This window comes from Zosterops lateralis, assembly GCF_965231275.1.
Source record: "Zosterops lateralis genome assembly, chromosome: 6".
NCBI classification, from domain to species: Eukaryota; Metazoa; Chordata; class Aves; order Passeriformes; family Zosteropidae; genus Zosterops; species Zosterops lateralis.
The window spans coordinates 46,653,592-46,677,479 of NC_139761.1; the positions used below are offsets into that span (position 1 = coordinate 46,653,592).

The window sequence follows — 23,888 nt, forward strand, 5'->3', positions numbered from 1 at the left end:
AACCCCAAACTCTTGTGGTTTGCAGCTGCACACAAGGGTCCAAAAGCTTTTGGGGCATTTTGACTGATGAAATGTCACAGAGCCCTGAACCTGAGCTCATGAGGTCAGCTTGGCCTCAGTGTCTTCTGTTACGGGATGAAGGCAAAACACCAGCTGTCACTGAAGGGACATGCAGGGATAACTCCTGCTTGGAGACAAAAGGGGTACATCCTCTCTCAAAGAACATTCCTCATAAATAAATAAATAAATGGTGGCCAGGCTTTCCCAGATAATGTGGCTAGCAGGTGGAAGAAAGCAGGGTTGGTGTCTCCATTTGCATCAGTGAATATTTATCCAAATGGACTGACTTTCCTGGGAAAATGCATGCTATATAAAACACCTGACATCTGCTGAGTTCCAGGTGCCTGCCAAATTCTGCTGTGTCCCAGGTGTGCTTATTCCCTATGAAGTTTGCTGCTGCCAGCACAGTGACAGCATGTCAGAAGGGAAGATAGTGATGATCAGTCCCCCCGATAGCCGTTTTGGCTGAGTCAAATTGTGTTGCCATGCACTCAATCCCCTGCTTATCACAGGATGCAGCTGTGTGCTACTGGAACCAGCTCTAATTGTGCTTGTGGCTGTCTCCTGGAGGATTTTAATAAGCTCTGCAGAGTATGTAGGAATTAGACAGTGTCTCTTTAAGCAATTTGTAAACCCCTGGGAGCACTGTTGGTTTTTCTTGCAGAAGCCACCAGAACCAACCTGCATAGTGGTTCACGCAGGTAGTAAGGCATTGCTTGTTTAGCAGAGACTGTAATTTTGAATGGAACAGTGGCCATGTGACTTCTTCGTATTCCTGACATTGTATGAAGAACAAATACACCATCCCCTGGTGAGAAGTCTAGTCTGAAGAGATCTGTCTGTACAGCAAAAATGTGCAGTTCCTTGAATACTCTACTGCTGTTCAGCCAGTGGTCGTCCTTGATGCTGGCACCGAGGGCACCTCCCGCTGCAGCTCTCTGGGGGGACAGCACAGAACTGACCTTTGTCAAATGGAGCACCCCATTAAGAACTGTTCTCATTTATCTTAATTAAAGAGCAAATTTTCGTATCATAAAGGACAAGTTTATTCCTAAAAGCAAACACAAGCAGCAAGTAGTAAAAATAACTAGATGTTTATTGCCAAGCATCTGAACTAATAAATATTTATCAGCTTAACTCACTGGTATAAATATGAGCTCATCTGTGACTTTTCTCCACCAGGCCATTTCCTCCATTGTGACATGACACGTACCTGTTATCCATCTGTTTAGTCCTTTGTAATCTGCCAGCGATTACAGATTCTTCTCTTTTTTCCAGTGGTTACTTCTCTAGAAAAGCATTAGTGAAGAGAGCTAGCGCATTATCATTTAGGAATTTCTTATTAATGAGTAGGAAAAGATTTCTTTGTCTTTACAGAGAAAAAAAGAAAAACAACATAGACAGTCATTTATTGTGTAGTTTCACTAAATAGAACAGAAAACGCTGCTGCTTTCAGTGAGTGGAATTCTTGAACAGAGCTAATTCCTGGGGGAAAAAATAGATTGAAAATTATACTGGGAGGTTGCCTTAATTTCTTTTCCCAAATACTCTGAAATCTGAGTCCTTGTCCTGGCTACCGTTGACCATAGGCCTATCATGAGAACATTGTTTTTAAGAAATGAGAGATCTGCCAGAATGACTGGGAATTAATTATATGATTGTGTTAGGGCAGGTAAAATGAACAAAAAACACCTAGTGAAACTACAGAATAATGGAAGCCTAAAGCCTGTGTAGGTTCGAGAGTCAGAGAGCTCTTTGGATAGACATTCCAGGTCAAGTGCTCCTCACTGATTGCCAGAAGGTGAGAGGGGCAGATGCACTAGGGAAGACTCACTGCTTAGTTTGTTAGTGTGTTTCCATAAGCAACAGCTGCCAATACGTGTTGGGAAACCTCTGGACTAGCCAGATCCCTGTTCTAAGCTCCATTCCTAACTGCCTTCCCACTCTCAGTAAGGCTGGAACTGTCTCGTTTGCACCTACAGGTATCAGAACAACGGCATGATGTTCAGTGGGGTCTTTAAAGAATATGAACAATGACATAGTAATTGATAGATATAAAACAAAAAGAAAAATCTTTTTTCAACAGCACGAAGAACTGAATTATAAGACCAAACTCATCTGAGTGAATAAATCCTACTTTTTGTATAACATTTGTAAATATGGGACCAACTTCACACATCCAGGGGTGCACATGGCTTTTTTGGGCCATAACTTGAATCCCGTTGTGCCTGTTTTAGAGGTCTCAGGGGGATGGATTGGGATATCCCAGTGAGCCAAGTAGTTCTGGCTGTGAGGGTGGAGAGAGAACTGTGTGCATCAAGGGAGATGAGCTTCTCTATGTTTCCCTGGCTTGGTAGAATAATACAGATCCTCACTTGGAGCAGACCAAGTATTGGGTGCACATGCTCTTCACCATTAGGAAGATGCCCTTTGGAGCATTTAAAGAGCTGCTTTGTTTCATAAAACATGTTTGGGGTTTGGTTGAATGGAAAATGAATTAATTGCAGATTAGCTTCCATTTGCAGCTTTTTTTTAAAGCTGTCAGTGTATGGGAGCTGGACTTTGTGTGTAAGCTCCATTCTCTGTGAGAGCTCATTGGAAAAATTAAATATGTGATTTCCCATATGTGTTGTCAATTTGAGAGCTTGGAAATTGTATCATCTTCCTCCCTTGAAGCTTCTGCCTGGGCATTTTGGTTTTGCCTTGATTTCCCATCCCAGGAAACCTACAGGGGACCACAGACTTGAGTTGATGTCAGCTGCGGCTGTACCTGCAGAAGGCAGAATGCAAACACATGAGGGTGGTAGATCACCACAGCCCCTTCTCTTGCTTTCCATATTTTCCATGTTTCTTTCTGTCATTTGCATTGGGCAAAGCCCAGAACAAACAACTTGGCAATCTGTTATAGAGAGAAGTATTTTGATTTGCACCCAATGATGATGTGCAGTGTTTGAAGAGCAGAAAAGGTGGCCCTGTGAAGGGAAAGGGAAGACCCTTCATAGGGGCTGGGGTAATCCTCAGTCCCCATCTGGTGGTGCTCAGCTGATGGATCTCCCAGCTGCACATGCACTCTCTGGCTCTCTCTCTCTCTGATAAATTGTTACATTATTAGCCCTGTTCAGGAGAGCAGGAGTATTTAGGATTGGGCAAAGATGCCTTTAGGATGAGTGTTTATTTGCTCACAAAACAGGAGGCATACACAGACTGAAAAGTGAGGGAATGGGAATTGGGTCAGACAGAAGCTTCCAAAAAGCCTTGCTTATTTGGAGAGTAGAAGAAGCAGCCAGAATAACAAACCATAGGAGAGTGAAATTGATTCCCTGTTCCCTCTTCATCGTACCCTCCTCCGGGTAAACCTGTTTCGGTTGATAGTGAATATTTCATGCAGTGCTGAGTGTTTTCCAAACTGTGGTGTCCTAGTTTTTCCACCTCCAGCCCCAAAGGAATGTTTTTACATCATGGAGCTTATTTTTGGGAAGGGGAGGAGGGAGCGGAGGCTGCAGGCTTGCGAAGGGACAGCAACAAAGGGTGTTTCAGAGAACAGCTTGGCTCTGATGTCTCGGCTAAGAATCTCACCTCTGCTCCTTCACTCCCTCTAGAAAACTCCAAGAAAAGGGTCACACCCAAAGGGACTGGAATACAGTTCCAATCAGAATAAACTAACCCTAAAAATGGCACTTTGGGTCTTCTCTCAGCAGACTGCCATGGTAGCTTTGTGTTAGCTGACAACGACAAGCTGTTGTCACTGTCTGCACCACAGGTCCATAGAGCTACCAAAGAGAAGGGCTGTGTCTGTTCTGCCTCATGCAGCAGCACCCAGAGGACTGTCTCACTGCTGCTGTGCACTGAGTATCTCTTCAGGAAAGGGCAAGCACTGAGTCTCATCCCCCTTTACTACCCTTTCACCTCTCCTTCGCATAGAAAGACCAGCTAAGAGTTTGCAGGTGTGGCAGTGAGGGTCCAAGAGCCAAGGTTCTGATCCAGTGCCCTCCAGTGTGAGTCTCTTTTCAGCTAATTGCAGCAGGCTTTAGGTTGGACACTGAGTCTTTCAAATCCTGCTGGGTACTAAAGAATCAGAGCAGAGAGCAGTGACATTCTGTCATATAGTTTCCCTCTTTTGAAATCAGTCTTTTTAAAGTTTCCACCTTGGTTTTTATGAGGCAGATGGTAGGTGCCTGCTTGAAACTGAGACCTTCCACACCACATTGCCTCCAGCTGCCTCTGAAAACACCATAAAAGAATAAACTGCCCCATTAACCCTCCAAACAGCTCAAAGTCTTGCATTAGACACCATCCCAGAAAACTCCAGAGGAGGCTGGTATTCCAGATCCTGCTGTGCATTTGCGTTTCACAAGTGTATCTTCCCTTTAGGATAGGCAGAACAGCTATGAAGCCTGGAAAAGAGAGCCAGAGCCTCAATATGCTTGCTCATATTAGCCTCCTAAAAGCACACTCTACCTGACCAGCTGAATTAGCATCTACTGTAACTAAGATAGCAGCACAGCAATTCAGAGTCTGACTCACCCCTATTACAGACTGCGACGCCCAGCACTTGCGTGGCACGATTCCCTGGATAGCCTGGTTTCTCCTACCTAGTCACGCTTGTCCTCTATGCTCACTGCCCATTATTAAGGGGGACAAAGTGGCAGAGCTTGTTCCTCAGACCACTGAGCTGCAGCTCTGGATCCTCTGGTCCCCCAGTGTTAGTCCCCAATGTGGAGTGTTTGCTGTGTGGCTTCTTAGTCTGCAGCAAGCTGTGTTCACACACCTTGAAGGATGTGAGGCAGGAGCGAAGCATGAAACTGCTTAGTTAATGCTTTAGGTCTGCAAGGTTTTAGTTGGTGGGAAAAAGGTGATGGTACACCTTTCTTTCTTGGTCACTCTTGTCCCCTTACAGGAAAGGAAGGGTGAAGGGAGGAGAGATGAGGAATGGTTCTTTTGTGGTGTGGTGGAGGCAAGAGGAGAGCTGTGGAATATCCCCAAAGCGTGCTCTACCTCCACTGCATTACAAAACAGCAGTTCAGCAGGGGACACAGAAGCACTTAGGGAAACTGCAGCTGAAACTAAGTGAACCTTTCAATCTACTTATCACAGCATTTTCAGTCTCTGCTTCAAGGAGAAACTATAATAAATAAAAAAAAATCTTGCAAAAGGATCTAGTATCCATCTAGAGAATTGGATGAAATAAAAAGTGACAAACAAAATCACCAGCTCCTGTTTCAGAAACTGTTGTTAAAAATAAACCATCATTCACTGCTGCAGTGCTGCCAGCGTACTGCCTGTCTTTACATTCCCTGCGCGTGTTGTGTAGTTTAACAGCTCTCTCTGTTGTCATGACAAAGATTCCCTGCTTTTCAGCATGAAGCTTGCTCTGTTATTTCTAGTCCACCTGTAATGCCGTCTGCCCTCCCTCCCAGCTTACTTATTGTGTTTTCCTGTGCTCGGAGTGTGTGCAGTGCCTCTGCTTCTTCCTGACTTGCATAAGGACATCTGAATTACTTGCTGACTCCTGATGCCGTGCATGGAGCCAGGGCAGTAGAGAAGAGCCCCAGCACCAACCACAATGAGCTGTGGCAGCATGCTTTGAACTTGTATTTTGCTCCATATGACATATTGCAGACTTTACCCCCCACTGATTTGTTCTCTGCAGGCTCTAAGTTGAGTTAGTGATGACATTTGAAATGTCATTTCTTCATTTGTCAGAGGGAGTGTCTTAGCACGTGTCCTGGCATACCAGATATCATAGCTGTGTTTAAAGACAGATGAAGGGACCACCTCTGACCTGAAGCATTTATATCTAAACAGGCAATGCATGTAAAAAGCCAGGAAAATGTGGGTAAAATCCAATATCTTAGTGTCTGCATTCTCTGGATACTGAACTATGACACAGATAGATTAAGTAGCCCATGCAGGGCAAAAGAAGCTATTAAGAAAATCAGAAAGTGAAGCTAGACTCTGAATTACAAATCAGCACCTCAGCTTCACAGCCTCCCTTGTATATCCTGTCAGAGCAAGCCAATATTGATGATGGCATTTGCCACCCAGTGAAGCCAGACTAAGTTAGGAGACCCTTAGACAGCTTTATGGCTTACTTTGGATATCATTTCAGATAATCATTCCAACTTTAACCCCACCCCATGAAACCTTGAGGATTTAGGTGGTTATGATTTTGTTTGGAGGTATGCCAAAGGTGGGTTTGTATGCACGTGGCATTCAAATTCAAGTTTGGAACTAGGTATATTGATACAATATAAGGTATTGCACTTTTTCTTTCCTTTCAGTGTTCTCTCTGGTTGAGATGTGTATTTATGCCAAACAGTATAGATGTGCCCTGTATTTGGAGTTCTTTTCTTGAGGAATGTGTAGAAAACATTTGCTGTAATGAGACTGACTACTCCTACCTTTAGTGGAACCCTGCAGCAGCCTTTTATCACCTCCAAAATTTAGGCATAGACTTTTCAGAGGGGCTTGGCTTCCATTCTTAGTCCAGAGTCTCATTAGACCAGTCCACTACAATGTGTGAAAAATTTGGAAATCTATTTTTTATATTGCCCCTCATTGGAAAGGGGATTCTTCTTAATATCTTAACCGTGGGTAGTAAAGCAGCTGAAAATCTACCCCCAGGGTACTTCAGTGCAGAGAACCCAACATTGCTGGACCTTTTGAAATTGTGGGCATTATTTGCTGCTGCCTCCTGCAGGAGAGCCAGGAGAGCGGCCACAGGGAAAGAAAGCATCCTTCCTTAGGGGCATTCTTGATGGGGGAAGTCGTCAACATCTGGTGAAGGTTCCACTGACAGCACGTGAATTCCCAGCAGGAAGCAAATACTAACTATAAGAAGTATTAACAGAAAGCTTTTTAGTGTTTCTCAATGGTGATTTAAAAAAAAAAAAAATATAATAGTTGCATTTTGGAATTGAAAAAAAAAAAAAAAGAAAAAGAAAAAAAAAAAAAAAAAGAGCTCCTTTAAGAAGAGATTGAAAGCTCCTTAGTTCTAATGTAAGGAAATCCCTATGCTCCAGTTTGAAGAACATTTCTCTTGGGAATGAAAAGGGTGCTCCTGGGTATCAGGGGCCTGATCCAGGTTACCTTAGCACCAGGAGATGGTTTTACAGCGCCTGACAGCAGTCCCTGGTGCAGAAGATGTGCCAGTGAGGTGTTCAGTGCTGATGCTTCCTAACACAGCCTGCTGCTCACATGTGTCCTGCAGGTCCTGGGGCTGCTGTCCATGTGATAGTGGAACCCTGCAGCAGCCTGAAGTGACAGCTTGTTCCAGGGTCCCAAAGATAATTTGCTTGGAAAGGACAAAGGAACAAAATGCAAAAAGGATGGCGATGATCCCTGAATAGACTACCTTGCACCTGGCTACACCCAGACTGTTGAGGGCTGGGAGGGAGCAGACAGCAGAGAGGGGTGTCACTGAAAGGAAAGACAGGGATTCAGGTGAAAGTCGCCATCAAAGAAACATGAAATTCTCTCTCACTGGGTTTAAGAGACTGTAAAGTCCTGTGTGAAGGTAGAAGTGCCCCGAGGGCATCAAAGCTGCCCTGGGGGTCTGTGGAAAGCAGTTCTTTTTCTTAATTTCTCTCTGGGTTCCTGCTATTTGTCCTGCAGGACAAAATAACCCCATTGTAAGGGGTCATCTGTGACAGTGAAGAGGTTGTTGTTTGTTGTTTGTGCTCAGCCAGTGCTGCAGAGGGAATAGAAGCTCTGACATTGCTGCATCTGCTTTGCACCAGCACATCAGGTCTTGTGCAGCTCCCTCATTTTTGTGTTGGTAAGTTGGAAAATGGGATTGCACCTTACATTTTGGAAATGCTTGATAGTCCTGTTCTGGCTGGTGAATGATCTCTGGTTTGGAAAAGCTATTATTGTAAGAGAACTTTCCTGTCAGTATTGCAGAGTGCATTTTGCCAAGCAGTTACATTTGTCAGTAGCTTGAAGGGCACAGCCAGCTTTCTCTGTTGCATTAAAGGCAGTAAAGTCACCTGTCTCAAAGGAAAATATAGAGGAGCCTCACAAATGCTCTGACTTTTGTTTTGATTACCATGATTTTACACTCCAGGGACTGAAGGGGAATAGCAGTTGTGTTTCATCCAACAGCTGGTACTTACATGTGTGCCTGACATACCTGGGTAGGAAACTGGCACAGAGTCTTTAGTCTAACTCTGCAGGAATTACAGTGGCCTTTTGTGTGGGAGGTTTCTTCCAGGCATAGCTTTTAATGCCCTGACTCTGCTGGAGCATCAGTATAACCGAGAGCTAGCCACAGCCACTGAGAGGAATGCATTACAAATCTTTTTGCTGCTTCTAAGGTCCTCTGTTTCCTTTGTTGCAGCACCAAAAAAAAAAAAAAAGAAGAAAAAAAAAGTGGGGGATGTTTCTCTTTAAATGCAGTTGGGGAAGGGAGAACAGCCCTGTGTGGCAATGAGGAGACAACATGCTCAGTCTTTAGGTGTCTGCAGCTGTGGCAGAAGCTGTCACATCCCAAAAGATTAAGGAGCAGGCGGGCTGGATGTGAGGAGTGGAGCTCAAGGCCCGTTGCAGAGTTGGCTGGGGGGATCCCCCAGGGAGAAGTGGGCTGCTCCCATACGGCACAGAGGACTGGGGGTGGCTTACAGAGCTGACTGCATAGAAGGCAGCTGCTCCTCGTGGTGCTGATGTTTAAATCGTTGGTGGCTTCGACAAGGACTTATCTCATGCCCCCATATGTTCAGGGGAACAAAGCACTCAAGAAACAGAGCTTGACCCCTTGGCATTAGGTGAGTTCGGCACTGGGGAGAGCAACTCTATTTAAAGAGGTGTCATAGGAAGGAAATTCTCCAATTCTCTCTCTCAGTTAAAAAGAAAATACAATTCCTATTTTAAACCCTTGCCAGAATTGTTTTGCTGGTTCAGGATCACTCCTGTAAAATACAGGTGGCATTTCAGCCAAAATGAAGGTCTAGGGTGTCTAGAAGGACACCCTGGTATTCTGTAGCAGAGCAGCAGTATATGCCCTCCTAAGCTGCACAAGGAACTGTTTGGCAGTGCTTGAGGCATAAAATGATTGTTCAGTGATGTAGTTTGTGCATCTCTGGATCCCTGGTGTGCTGTGGAAAGGGAAGTTCACACAGGATTTGGAGGCAGCCAGAAAACCAAGAAAAGCAGCACGCGGCGGGAGCAACAGAACCAAAATGCTTACAATAAAAGTCATTCTGCCAAATAGGACTTCTGGTAAAATGCACACTCACCCATGAAGGCAATCCCCTCAGGTCGTCTGAAAATCCTTTTGGTTGAATAAACAGTACGAGGGAGAAAAAATTAGGCTGGGCGGGCTGCTTCTGGCCTACATTTGAAATTCAGACTAATTCATTCATGTAAACTCTCTATAGATTCTTGCAGTCCTGTGTCACCTCTGAGGTCCTGGGTTCTCTTGTAACATCAGACTCTTCTCCCAGAAGGAAACTTGCTGCAAACTGGGTGTTCTGGTGTATCCTCAAGTCTAAAGGAGACCACAATTGGAGTGATCCTATTAAACAGCTGATTCGAAGCGCTGACTTCCATTTGGAGTCTGGAGAACATCCACACTTGTCATGGAAAAGCATTAGGAAGAGCCATTACAGTTAAGATCAAAGAGAGGACACAGCTATGTACTACACATTTTCTTTCTCTCGCCAATGAACATTGCCTTATTTGAAAATACTCAGAACACTTTTAAAGGAGGGCTGTTAGATTTTTTTCCTCTTTTGCTTATATCAGCTATAAAGAACTGCTTCATATTTCCTTAATAAGAGTGTATCAGGGCTTCCTGTATATTTTTTTAAGTGAAGCTTTGCTCATTTGTTTGAAGGTAGAACTGACAAACGCAGGCCTTCAGTAGGTAGGCAGCAGCCTCCTCTCCTGTGGTCATTACCTGACTGATCATTTGCAGATCATGAGCAAGATAAGGGATCAGAGAGACACCAGAGAGCTCCAGGGATCTTGGCAAGCCTGGAGAGTGCTAAATTATACCCTGTGGAGACATCTCAGGTTTCTCAAACAGGTCACTCTTCCCATAGAAGGAAGAGGGACGACAGTAAATGAAGACATGTCCAAAGGAATCTCATCAAAAAAGTAGCTTTGCAAAATGCATCTTTAACAGGTTAGATGTAAAGACTATCCCCACTTCCTGGTTGGCCACCAAAAACATTCACATTGGCCACCATTTCAAACTAAATGTGTAACTCTCCTATGGGTTTGCAAGGTGATTTTTTCTCACTTTCTTTTCATCACTTCTGTCTTTCATTGCTTTTATTGCTATACAGTCATGGTGTAGACTAAGCATGCACTTCAAACACTTTCTTGAAATGGAAGTAAAACATTTTCTGCAAGTTCCAAGTCCCCACCCATCCTGAAGGGAATATGGGAAATGTGTGGAAAATTACCAGGAAAATCACTCTTGCTTTAGGAAAAAAGTGGTTAACAATTTGGAAACGTTAGCAAGAATAAGAATGCAAAACCAAAGAAGGAACAGTCAAAAAAAAAGGGGTTCTCACAGTCTCTAGGATTTCTAGGATTTCACAGAATGTGGTTGTTTTTATGTGGCTTCTGTGGTAGCCTAAGGAATGCACTCTAAAATAAAGAACAGGCTCCCTGTCTGGATGTGTAACATTGTCCTAATCTAAATACAGGAACATGTGGGCAGCAGAATAATGCCAAAGGACAGGACAAAACTGTGAATAACCCTCAACTTGTCCACTTGGGAATGGAGTAAGACTGTTACCAAGGAAGGGGAAAAACTCTGCTTAATGTTATGTAGATCTCTGCGGGGAAGAGAGATGGACTCCTAAAATCACCACAATTCCTTACCAGCTGCTGATACTCTGAGTTCTATATGGTGCAAGGAAAGCATCTCTGTGCTACTTTCCTCACAAATAGGTTTGCATAAGGCAGGATTCAACACGTGCACCTCACAGCACAGGCACTGTTTCCTCACATCTGAGGTTACTGCTGGGTTTCCTCAGCATGGCATCCGCCTCAGCAAGATTTTGGTTGCTTTTTTGTCTGTCCTGTGCTTGTGTGGGAGGCAGTATAAGCTTGGGGGAAAGGCTTTCTCCATTGGAAAGAAGGAAGCTAATTATGTCTCATAAAAAGAGGTAATTGGTTTTCCTTTCTGTAGAGAGAGGATGACATGAACAGCATCCTTTGCCTTTTCATTCCAAAACTCTGTTGTGACCATAATGCTGAGTACTGGAAAGCTCCCTGATTCACAGGTTGTTTTTCACATATTCCAGACATCTGGGAACAAGGTTCAGCTGACTGATGAATGTGATCTCTTGAAGAAAACACTGACAAGTCGGGGTGGGAGGGGGTTACATCTAGCCCAACTGTCCATTTCAAATATTGCTGGTTTCAAATTTAGCCTGCCATTTTCTCAGCAAATTGTTCGTGAGCACTTTTCAATCTGCACATATAAGTGTTTTTTTTTAAGTATTTGACAAGTGCAAGGGAGTTTGAATTCGATTGTAAAAGCAGGATGCCTATATATGTGCCAAAACATCCCAAGGTGTACAGGCCTAAGGTGGTATGATTTAAGTGAACCCCAGTTTCCAAATTTTCAACTTTTTTTGGAATGCATTCTCTGCCACTTTCAGGACTAACTGGAAGAAGCATGTCCATCCAAGTCCGTTGTCTTCAGAGAATTAAGCTGATTTGCTAAACGTTGGAACTTTCCTGTTGCTTTAGCTGTGTAATTTCTGAGTCATTAGCACTTTCTTTAGCGATGTGTTGTCACCTGATGTACCAAAGTGTTGCATCCTGTCTTTGCTCTTCATCAAAAGCCAAATAGCTGAGAATTCTGTGTTAGATGTGGTACATGGGACATATACAAAGGAATGGGAAGAGACTCAAATAATGGCACCTAAGTTGACTGTTTTGAAGATGCACAACCACAACTTCTTCAGAAATAATAAAAATACCACCTTCTCAAATTTAAAATGCCCTAATTTCACTGCTCTCTCTGATCTCTATGCAATAACTCTGTGTTGGTGGGTGCATCTGCACTGCAATACAACACTTGTCATAACAATATAGGTTGTTTTGGAGTGACGCAGGAAATTCAAGACCATACTATAGAAGTGATTGTCATTGTGTGGAAAAGAGGACCTTTTTTAGGGTAGGGAATATGTTTGACTATGGCTTAGTATGGTGAAGCTGAAGAATTCACCGTTAGAACAGCTCTGAAATACTGCAGGATCTGAGAAGTAATGTCTGAGGCACAGATTCATAAAGAGAAAGGCAGGCCTCATAGTACAAGACCCCACTCTAGAGACCTAGAACTTAAAGGTGGAATTTGCCAATCATTACTGACTGACTCTGGTCTCAATCAGTAATGAGAGTCCCACGAACTTTGAGATAAGGAGATAGGCTGAGTGCTTCTGGAAGTCTGATCTGACTGAATAATGTACTGGAAAACATAATGAAGATGTGAAAAACTGTTGTATTCCACATCAGAGCATATGGTGGATATGGCCAGAGGTGTCTCAAGTCCTCATTTCCTAAGCAGGTTCAGACAATGAGGAGAAGGAATGACTTAGCTTATCCCCATCACTTGTTTTGAGATGCTCGAGAAACTGTCTTTACAATGTTGTTTGTATACCTTGCTTGCCAAGAGGCTTCTTGATCCTGATATTGATGTTGATAGTCTGCAAGATGTCATCAGCACCTCCAGCAATAAGGGGCTGGTGTGTGATGAGAAGGATATGAGAAGAGCAGAGATAAAATAACTGAGAAACAAAATGTTCCTTCGTTGCTGTCTTTGATCTCTTAACTCCCAGCTGTGAGATATCCTGGTTGCTGATGGCAGCAATGGACTAATTTTCTACAGCTTCTGTTGCTTGTACAAAACAGAGGAAGATGTTGTCTTCACTGAGGGGAGTACAAGTCTTGCTGTAATGTCTTCTGTTGCAGGCTGAACCTGAGGAGAGGCAGGGAGTGAACACAGGCAGCCTCAAGACTGAGGCAAAACAGGCAATTTTATTTCCTCTTCTCTTCTCTCTTTCTGCCTCTTGCTTTGTACTTCAATTCCTGCCTTATTAGTCATTCTTTTGAAGATTAAACCCCAGTGGAAAACTCCCAAATAGTGCTGCTATGTTTGCTGTATCCCTGATGTGATGGAAGAAGTGACAGGCACCACAGACAAGGCAGTTGTGTCAGGGTTAACATCATCTTGAAAGCTTGTGCCTTTTCTCCAAATTGAGGTGTGCAGTAGGTGAGGGAGGGGAGAGTTAATGAAGGCCATTTAACTGTCCACCAGTAGTTTACTCCTGACCTGGAGCTGAGGCTGAATCCACTAATTCTGTTGTATGAGTCGCCAGAGCTGAGAGAACAGTCTTTGAGCTCATCTGCTGTTGGCTACATCCAAATAGGTACCCCACAGATAAAAGTGTTAAGAGGTTACCGCTGATTTCCCATGCTGTTCAGCCCTGTTTTGCAAGATATGAGAAAATATGCTTGTGGTTGAGGTGGGTCTCCATGAAAAAGTTAAAATCCCACATCCAGATCAGTGGGCAGGGATGGCTGGAACTGAAGAAGAGCTGGTTTGTGTCATTACAGAGATACACCAATATGATCAAGTCACTAAAGAGACACACTGGGGACAGAATTATGGACAGAGCAGACTGATTTCTTATCACAGATAAGAATAAGTAGTTCTTGGGATCAGTGTCCCAAGGTGGAATGGACATGGAAGTACTAACATAGAGCTGGTGCACATGAGGTGGGAAGTGGGAGCTGCTATTTATGCTGCAGGGTGATAGAAACCATTGGTGACCTGCTGGGGCAGAAGAACTGGGCTGGAGGGTTACTGGGCTGGAGGGTTGCTTGGCCAGGCACTGGCTCCACAGTTTGGCAGGAAGTCAGCTGTTGATGCCTCTGCCTGCAGCTGCCAGGCCTCCCCTCAAGGCTCCCTCTTTACTGCAAAGCAAAGTGCAAACATGAACTCTGTGAATATGTGTTGCCCTTGGCCTTTTCACAGTTTCTGGATGAGATCCATGCTGCTGTTCGTCTGGAATAGTGTCCCTCTGGAAGGTGCAGTTGTGCTTCAACACCATATTTTGTAAACAAAGGGGTGAGCTGTGGGTTGGTTCAGACTCTGCTTTTGTCACTGCCAGCTGTGAGGGACTACTGGGCCGGAAAATCCCTTCTAGACATCAGCTGTTAGAATCTCACTAAGTTTATTAATTCAGCTGAAATGAGATCCTAATAGACAAATACATACGAATATCTATCTAAAGAGTTAAGGGGCAACCAAAAGTGAATGACAGGAGAATAAAAATCATATTCTCTGTTTTCCACTCTTTGAAATCAGTGATGTTGTTAAGCTTGTTGTAGAGAAGGGCAAGGCAGGAATGGAGTCTGGAATGCTGCCTCCAATCTCTGCAGAGCTCCAGCTGTTCTGCCCTCTCCTGGAGCATTTGTTACCTGCCTTATTTCTTCTAAGGGAACCAGAGGTAGCCATTAAGGAAAGATGTAGAGAAGAGAATAGTAGCAATCCCATTGATTGCTTCTGGTAGAGTATTACAGAAAATGTAAAGGACATTTGTGTAAGACAATGCCAAAGAGCTAAACAAGGCCAGTGTGACTAATGGAGAAAAAGGGGAAGAGGGAGAAAGAGGCTAGCTGAGATGCATAGGAAATGGTAGAGTAGTCATCCTTTGAAGCTTTTCCAAAACTGTGCTTTTAAATTTCTCTTCCTATTGATGGTGACTCCCTCAAGGATCCAGTCCATGGTACAGTCAGCACCACTTCACTGTCTCAGTCCCATTCCTAGATGCTCTTGGGAACCCCTCTGCCTTATCATATCCTCAACCAATGCTCTCAGAAGCTCCACACTGTATTTTTGGCAGAACATTTTGCTGTGCTGTGCTATACTGACTCCTTTGTGCTTGCCCATATTTCCTTAATGGAATTCAGCATCTTCTGCATTCTCCACACACTCTTTAGCTTCAGCATTCCAGTATTATGTTTGGTATTGCCCATATTAAATCTGTGATGTCTCACATAATACAAGTTCTGCACCTGTATTATTTGAAGCTGAACTCTCTGTACCCCTTAATTTTACAGCTTATTTCTCTGTGTGGAGTGACTGTTTTTCTTAGCTTAGCATAGCAGCCCACAAGGCATTAAATGTTCAGGACTGCACCTTCTCTCTTCAGATGTAACTTCTGGTGGGGGAAAATTGCTTATGAATTGCACTCCTTACCTGCACAGGGCCATATATACCCCTGAAATGAGCCCAGGACACATTTATATACAGGTTGCCCAGGGAAATGGTCACAGCACCAAGCCCAACAGAGTTCAAGAAGGATTTGAACAAAGTATATTGTCAGGGACATGGTGTGACTCTTGGGGTGTCCTGTGCAGGGCCAGGAGTTGGACTTAATAACCCTTGGGGGTCCCTTCTAGCTCAGGTTATTCCGTGATTCTTTGATTCTGTGCCTTGCTAGGGGGGACTGGACTTACAGCTCTACATTTGGGGTGAGGTCTGTAGGTGTGGAAGGAGGGCTGTGCACACCACAGGGATTGAGTGTGTGGCTTTGGGGCAGTGGTTACCAGTGTTCACACAGACTTGGCTGCGTGGGGGTGGTGGGTTTCTCATAAATGCCAGGCTGGGTGCACGACTTACAGAAAGCACTGTGTGCATTAGCATTAAAAGCCAGGATAAGGGGTGGAAAAGAAAAACAAGTCAAAGATCAGGTTATTTCTCCTATAGAGTGGCTGCAGGTTTGTGTCCTGTGTCCTGCACCACTTGGCGATGGCAGCCAGGATGTGGCACTCACTGAAGGTGACAGGAGGCACAGGGAGGCTATTTGCCTTCCAGTGAAAGGGGCCTATTCTGCTGACTGCTGGCAGAGACTAGTGTGTCAGTCACTCGTTAGCTGTGTACCACCGGGCAGCAGATCATCTCAAGTGCTGAATGAATAAATCCACTCCTTGTCAGCTCCCATCAGCGTCTCTTGCATGAAGCCCTGATGCTTCTTAAAGCAGCAGACGCTGCAGATAAGTCAAAGTGCCATATTTACTCAGGAGCTGATGGCAGAGCCCTGAGGAACATGGCAGGTGTTAACTACAGAGTTAAACCGTGACGTTCCTGGGTAGGATTTTCCATGGCTGGATAACCTGTAGGATATGTCCCTTCAAGACCTTGGAATCTGTGTGTCAGGCCAGGCCATGAATCCTGTTGTGGAGGTGCATTGGCAGCAGCAGAAAGGATTTCCAAGAAAATTAACACAGTAGCTGTCCAGTCAGCTTCATACTCTCAGACTTTATGCTAAATTTTGAAATTCAGTAGAACTTTAAGAGTTGCAGTTTTGAAGGGACTATGGAAAAAGATAAGCAGAAACTGACATTTTGGTATAATACTAGTTTGTGGAAAGCAATTGCCCTCCTAAAGCTTCACAGTATAGAAGTCTGCACATGCAAATTTTAAAATCAAATATGCATCTCACTTGCTTCTCACACATACCTATTTTCATTTTCATTTATGGGGAAATAGCTTTGAAAAGCACACATGCAAACAAAAATTGTGGTGGAATGAAACCATAATAGAGTTCTCAGTAAAATGAAGAATTGCTCAGCTTTCCAGTAATTTTGTCTGTTTGTTGTATTTTGTAAAGCATTGTCTTGCTGTCTGATTCTGTGGAGATCTAAGTCTAGTTTTCCCCCCTCACTTATCTACTTTTTGTAAAATCTTCTTGTAATTACTAGTACTAGAAAACCTGAATTCACGTTAAAACATTTAATTAGTCAAAATTGTGTAATAGAAGATTTCTTCCAGATACCACTTAATGATCATTAGAAGGTCTGATTCAAATCCCACTTAAGTCAATTGATGTCTTTTGTTGACTTCAATACATTTTGAATCTGGCTCAGTACATTCAGAAATGTGAGGTTAATGGCTATGATAGCAGCAAGAAATACTCCCCACAGATGCACAACTTTCATGGTTCTCCATTTGCATTCATAATAGACTACTGAATAAGTTTTGAATAAAGGTAATGAAAGGTCATTTTAAGCAAAAAATCAGCCAAATTCAGAGCTGCAGAGGAAGATACTTTAATGTTTAATCATTTAAACCCTGATATTTTTTCCATTTCAACTCTATTTATGCTCCCATAGAAACTGTGGATGCAAATTGATATAATGCATTAGATGTCTTGGTATTGCTTAGATCTGGTAATGGCTTAATCTGTTTGGAGGAACGATGTCCCATCACAGCAGTGATGACCCTACAGGGCATAATGGGCCTGCAGTTACTTGTTGTATAAAGCCATTTCTGCTTTAATGCTGTTCTCTTCTGATTTCAGGAATAGCCTATTTCTGTCATTATGGTCAAGAGTGAACAGGTGACCTGGACAGTCTTCACCAAAGCCAGGCATTTTTCTCCATTTTTAACTTTCAGTCCCACATAATATGAAAGCATAAGTACCAAATTAATAAAAGCTCAGGTATTTTGCTGTGATATTTCTGCTATGGCAGGAACACAGACTTTTCAGAGAACCTGATATTAGTTTCTTCCTATGAGATGCCTTTGGTTTTTCCACTTCAACTCAGTGAAATACCAGAGTGATTTACTCTGCTTTCTGTGCCCTCATCATGGAAATGCAAATTACTGCACAGCAAGCCAGACATTGGAGAAAGTAGGTGCTCTGGTACAAGGTTTCCAACCTGAATTTTAGCCTGAGGAGTTGGATAAGCAGCCAAATCTCTGCATCCTTTGAAGTTCAGTCTGAGTGTAGAGAATTCTGAATTCAGAAAAGGTCATGTCCTGCATGAGTTTCTCATAACTGAGGGACAGGCATGAGTTCTGAAAAGTATTTCATTAGTTACCTCAAAGTAGGGTCAATTTATTAGTTACCTCAAGTACCTTGATTTTCACAAGAAAACCTGCCATGCTTTCCCTCCCTGCACCATTTTGCTCTCTGAGTAGGGAAAACAGCATAACATGTTTGCATTCTGCAGGGCTTTGCTGCCTTCACCATTTCTGCAGTTCTGGGATTCCTTCTCAAGCCAGCATTTTGACCCATATAGGAGCTACTGATGCTAATGGAGAAAGAGAAGGCTTTTTGGTGTAGTGCTGGTGAGCTTCAAAGCTTCAAAAGAGAAATGTCATCTGCTGTCCCCCAGCTTTTTGCATGTAGGTGTGCTTTAAGAAACTGCTAGCAACGGTTGTTGCATAGTACTTGCACAGGTTTGGTAGATAAAATACAGCCTGGTAATATGAGACAGCTGTAAGCCTCATTTTTCAAGGAGCAGATGGGTCATGAGTGACCCAGTAGTTACTGAGCTAATGAATGCAAGAGAAAAGGAAATTTCCTTCTTCACTGAGACAGGCTCCTTTGGCCTCCCTATCGGGCTCCCTTGACCTGCCCTCCTTGCCTTCTAAGTGAATTAACACCTTGCGTGCCCAACTCAAAAGGCAGGAGAGCAGAGCACTTGTTGCCAATGTAAATTTGTTGACAAGATGGGCTTAAACCAGAGAGATGTGATTTCCTCTGGGAGAGAATGACAGTGAAGTAGAGATGGAGGAGAGGGATGAAAAGTATTGCATGATTCCTCTAAGGGTCGCGTTGCCCCTGTGTTGCACTTTGTCATTAGCTGAATCACTGGAGCATCCTGTCAAATCAACCTCCTGCACAGATTTTTAGAACCTCTGATTGGCACCTGCATGGCACCTGCACAGCTACAATGCATCTCATTTTGCCCTGCACATCCTTTCACAGCCGTTTCTCCCAGTTTCAAGACACAGTCAGTAGCCCACCATGGCATGAGGGAACCCTGGCTTTAGTTGGGATCCTGTGATGTGACCCAGCGTTTGTGCAACAGAAAAGCTTTGCTTTATTCTTTTCTCTTTTAACCATTAGGCAAATGTTTCTCCATGATTCCTGTTTATCACAGGCTCTGAGCCTCCCTAGACAGGCTATTCTGAGCTTGGCCTGCTTTCTGATAATTGCATGTGCATTAAAGCAAACACCCCTGCAGGGTTTCTCCTCTCCCCTGTCCTTGCCAGCTCAGAGCTGGACAGCATTCCATGGCTTGCAAACACAGGGCTGCGCAAAAAAGACATGCCAGGGGCTGGGAAAGCTCTGGGGGAGAAGGCAAAGCTGCATGCTATTTCAGGCCTCTCTTATTTTGCCAATGAGTTCAGATACCTCTCCTTTCCTAGTGACATGATGGCTGCTAGGTCCTCCTGAGCTGTGCATCAGTGACATCGCTATTGAGATCTACAGTCTGTGTCCAACCCGTATCAATTACTGGCTTCTTTGTAGGGATATAAAAAATTAACAGGATCCAGGGGAGTCACCCATCAGTACAGACTGCAGTAATTCTGAGATGGTGGTCTGTTGCATATTTCTCTAAACTGTTTTGCTTCAAAAGGATAAAGAGGCAGGACACTGCTGTAAGTTTTTTTGAGGATGAGCTTTATCAGACTGCTGTTTAGAGAACTGGGAATCTCTAGATACTAAAGTAACACAAGCACTCATGTCTTGTGCCTCGACATGGGACAAAGTCCTGGACTATGAGAAGTACAGTAATGACATTTTTCCTTCGTAATAGCCATTTCACTGAAGGTCATTACTTGAAAGTCTTACTTGAGATGAGTAAATCAGTTTTGTCCTTGGTTTACAGATAGAAAAGGTAGCAGACTGTGGAAAGCTGACTGGCACAGACAACACACCACTGAACTGAACACGCTGCAGTCAAATGCTGCCAGGCACATTAAGACAGATGTTCTCTACATACCTGGTTTGAAATTGAGACTTCCAAAATTGTAGGAGGTCTCTTAGGATTTAGTTCCCAGGAGTTTAAAAATATGCATAGAACCTTCTACACTCACACATTTATGATGAAAGAAAAGCAACTTGGGTTAATTCTTTTCAGTTGGTTCCTAGAGTAAATCTGCAGGTCATAAGTAGATATTGCCTTCCTATTCTGATTGTCTGTTACCAAACATAGGCCACACAGTGCTGTAGCTGAATTCCCTCCTCCAAGTGGTAGCCATAAGTCACTGCCACTTCACATGCTTTAGGACAGTAACCAAGCAGGACCCTGACTGGATGCTGCCATCCATCACTCACTTGATCTGAATTTACATTCCCACTGAACCAACCAAGAAGTTTCTCTGAAGTGAATCACCAATGCAGTTACACAGCCCATCTGCAGGGAGTTTGTTTTCATAGGCAGGATATCCCCAAGAGGAAGACTTGGGTTGGATTATCCCTGTCATAGCTGGTGCACTGGTCGCATACCCCATGAAATACCTGTTCTTCCCTATCCAAAAGGAACTTTGTTGGAGTTGCAGTTTCTGAGCAGCTGCAGCACATGTTGCTCATGGTGAATCTCAGTACTATTTCGGAGAGTGTTGTGAGAGTGGGTGCTTCTTCTGTTTTGTTTTTCCTCATTTTTGACGCAAATCCAACTTTTATCAATTATAGGGCTGAACAAGCCCTCTGCAAGTATCAGTGCATATCTTGTTGAAGAGAAGAGTAACAGGTCTTTTTGAAGAGGAGGCAAAAATGGAATAAACTAGCGACCCCCTGGGTCTGTGGTGAAGTAGTCGAACAGTTGACATCTACCCAGCTTTTGCTTCCTGTTTGTACAAGTAGCTTTCATCAGTGCTGGTCATGAGTAAGTTGACACCCACAGAGCTGTCACCATCAAGCACTGTGTATCACTGAATTCCTAGCAGTTCTGGCGGTGCTGAACTGTGTACATACATGTTCGAATGCATTCCCCACTTCTCTGAAGGAGCTATTTTCAGAGATCCCAAGTGTGGAAGTGGAATCTCTCAGATGACTTTTGACTCTGCAGAGAGGAATAAGTGTCTTTGAAAGACTGAGATTGGCACATGTACAAATATATTTTCTTCCATCCTGGTATGTGAGGAAGGCTAAGGATGATGATGTAGTGCAAAAGTTGCTTTTGCTGTTTTTATGAGGTGCTCTAGAGGAAGAGAGATCTGTGGTAACCAACACACTGGGAAATCCTCCTCTACACAGTGCTGCAAACTACCACTTTCTAATTTCCTGCAGAGTATCTTACTGGCATTCAGGTAAAGTTGTCTGTGTTCAGGCAGAGGATGTTCTCTCAGAAAGTTAAAGGACATCAAGAACTAAAGCTGTACTGGGGCAAATTCCTAATTACTCATCTGATCCCTGCAGGGGAGACATTAAGGGATGGTTTTGTAGTTTGTTCATGGTTTGTTTGTCAGTATAGCAGCTCCAGGACAATCAGTTATTTAAAGGACTGGAAAAAATCTTACCTGGTTGCCCTTGTTTGCTTCTTTAGGTCTTTTTCCTGCCTTTCTGGATTCCTTGAAATTTGGCACGCCCGACTGTGCAATGCTTAGACTGCATCTTGTTGCAGAGCTTATTTCACATATCCAAAGTCTCCACAGTGTTACATTAACTCCCTTCGACTTAGCCTAGGTCAAATCAGAGCAGATACAGTGTGGTTTTGAGCAGCAGAGCAATTTTGCTAACAGCTGAGTAATTCCACTGACTCCATCTCTAATGAATACCCTTAGTGGTCATGATAGGAATTTTGGGTGAGAACAGGGCTTGCACTAATTACAGGGACTTAGTCACAACTTGTTAACTCAGCATTGAAAACATGCTCTTGGAAGTAGCCACACTTGGGCAGACTGGGAATTGAGGGAAAGCACAGTCTTGTGCTTAAGGGTCTGAACACTGTGTCTCCAGTAATCTGGTTTAATTTCTTGTTGTGCCTTGTACTTATGTCACTTCTTATATTTCTTTCCCTTTCTGCGCCTCAGTTCTGGAGCTATAAAATTACACAGCTGTGTATCTTCTCCCTGACATGCATGGCAAGTTCTTCAGGATGGGGATTTTCTAACATTAATTTAGTATGCAGTTCATAGAGCAGCCACACCTGTGGCTGTGGGAGGTTAGGAGAGTGACCTATGTGACATCTTGGAGTCTCTGTACTTTGAGAATATGTCATTTGCTTTGTATTGTGAGGCAGAAACAGCCTTGAATGTTCATGTAACTCCCACAGCTAATTTTCTTTGGTAGAATTGGGACTTTTCTTTCAACCTTGAAATTTTGCTCGTTTTCGGTTCTGCAGGGCAGGGAGTACTGAGGCTGAATAAATTGAATTTTTCTTAAATTATGTAAGTGCTAAATAAGATGCATTGTTACAATTTTCCGTATCCTCTGCATATGAAGAGGAGTGGAAAATGGATAAATGGGAAGAAAATGTGTGACAATACCTAATGTATTCTAAGACCCAGCTTCTAATCTTCTCTGTTTCTTTTTGTTTCTTCCAGGTGGAGCGGGAAATAGCCATCCTGAAGTTGATAGAACATCCTCACGTTTTAAAGCTGCATGATGTTTACGAAAATAAAAAATATTTGTAGGTATTACTGGCTTTTGCCAGAGAAATGGGAAGGGAAGGAGGAAGAAAGGGTGGGAGGGAAGAAGGGAGGGAGATCAGGGTTTTGGAACTTGGTAACGTTTCTAAAAGAATGGAACAGGTGTGTTTTCACCCTCTGCTGGTCTCTGCATGATATTTGGTATTTGGATGAGAACGAACGAGTCATTATTTCCCTGGCTTTTTTCATGTTCTTTTCTGTACTATCACAGAATCATTAAGATTGGAAGATTTATCATTGTCCAACCATTAACCTACTGCTGCCATATTCACCACTAAATTATGTCCCCAAGTGCCACATCCACATGTTTTTAGAACACTTCCAGAAATGATGATTCCACCACTTCCCTGGACAGGCTGTTTCAATGCCTGACCACCCTTTCATTGAAGAAATTGTTACTAATATCCAATCCAAACCTTCTCTGGTGCAATTTAAGGCCATTTCCTCTCATCCTGTCACTTTTTAACTGGGACAGGAGACTGACTCCCAGCTGGCTACAGCTTCCTTTCAGTAAGTTATGGAGAGTGGTAAGATCCCCACTGAACCTGCTTTTCTCCAGGCCAGACATACCAACTCCTTCAGCCACTCCTCACAGGACTTATGCCCTAGACCCTTCATTGTCCTTCCCTGGACATTCTCCAGCACCTCAATATCTTCCTTGGAGTGAACCTTTACTTATAAAGGCTTATATGCTGTTTCTTTTCCTACTTAAAATAGAAGAAAGAGGACAAACCAATTTTTCCCTAAACTAGCAAGTGAGAAGGAAGGTTTGTGCCTGTAAGACCTGGAACCACTTTGAATCAAACCACTACGAGACTTAGAGTGGATAATTTGGATAACCAAATTATAACAGTTTTCATTGAAACCCTCAACTTTCACTAAAAGTGTTTAAAATTTGTCCCATCAGTAACAGAGTTTTGTTTTAAGGGCCACTGATGGTTCTGCAGGGACAGTTATGTAGCAAAACTTTTTTATTCTAAGATTTTTTTTTCTCCAGATCATTACCAGTGCCAGGTAGGGCAGACTGGGATGTTGTCCACAGACAATCACTTTAGCTTGATTTAGGGCACTAAATATGTTGTATCTGTTGTCAAACAAACAGGCCACATTAATCTTGGCACAACAGGAAAAAAAATCAATGTTCTCCAAATAGAAATGGGTGACCCAGTAGGGAACTCTGCTATTTCCAGCTTTTTAACTGGTTATTACAGGTAGAAGAGAGTGGTTAAAAAAGACTAAACAGTTTTTAAAAGCCACCATCCACTGGTGACCTGTTTTTAGTGTCTCAACACAAGAAGGGAATGACTGTTTATCCAAAGAAAGTGTGCTGAATGGAGGTAACAGTCCCTTATGGACTATTCATCCAGTCTTGTTACTGGAGCAATGAATTCCTGTTCTGAGAAGGGAGGCCTCT

General features: G+C 43.3%; 1 protein-coding gene across 9 annotated transcripts in view; it reads left to right on the forward strand.

The window, feature by feature from the left end:
* Window positions 1-23,888, forward strand: part of BRSK2 (BR serine/threonine kinase 2) — a 305,794-nt gene that overhangs the window by 178,508 nt on the left and 103,398 nt on the right. For all 9 annotated transcript variants that reach the window (XM_083864353.1, XM_083864354.1, XM_083864355.1 and 6 more), the window contains exon 3: window positions 22,370-22,455. In XM_083864353.1, coding sequence (XP_083720479.1) covers window positions 22,370-22,455 — 86 coding nt within the window. The remainder of the gene's footprint in view (window positions 1-22,369; window positions 22,456-23,888) is intronic.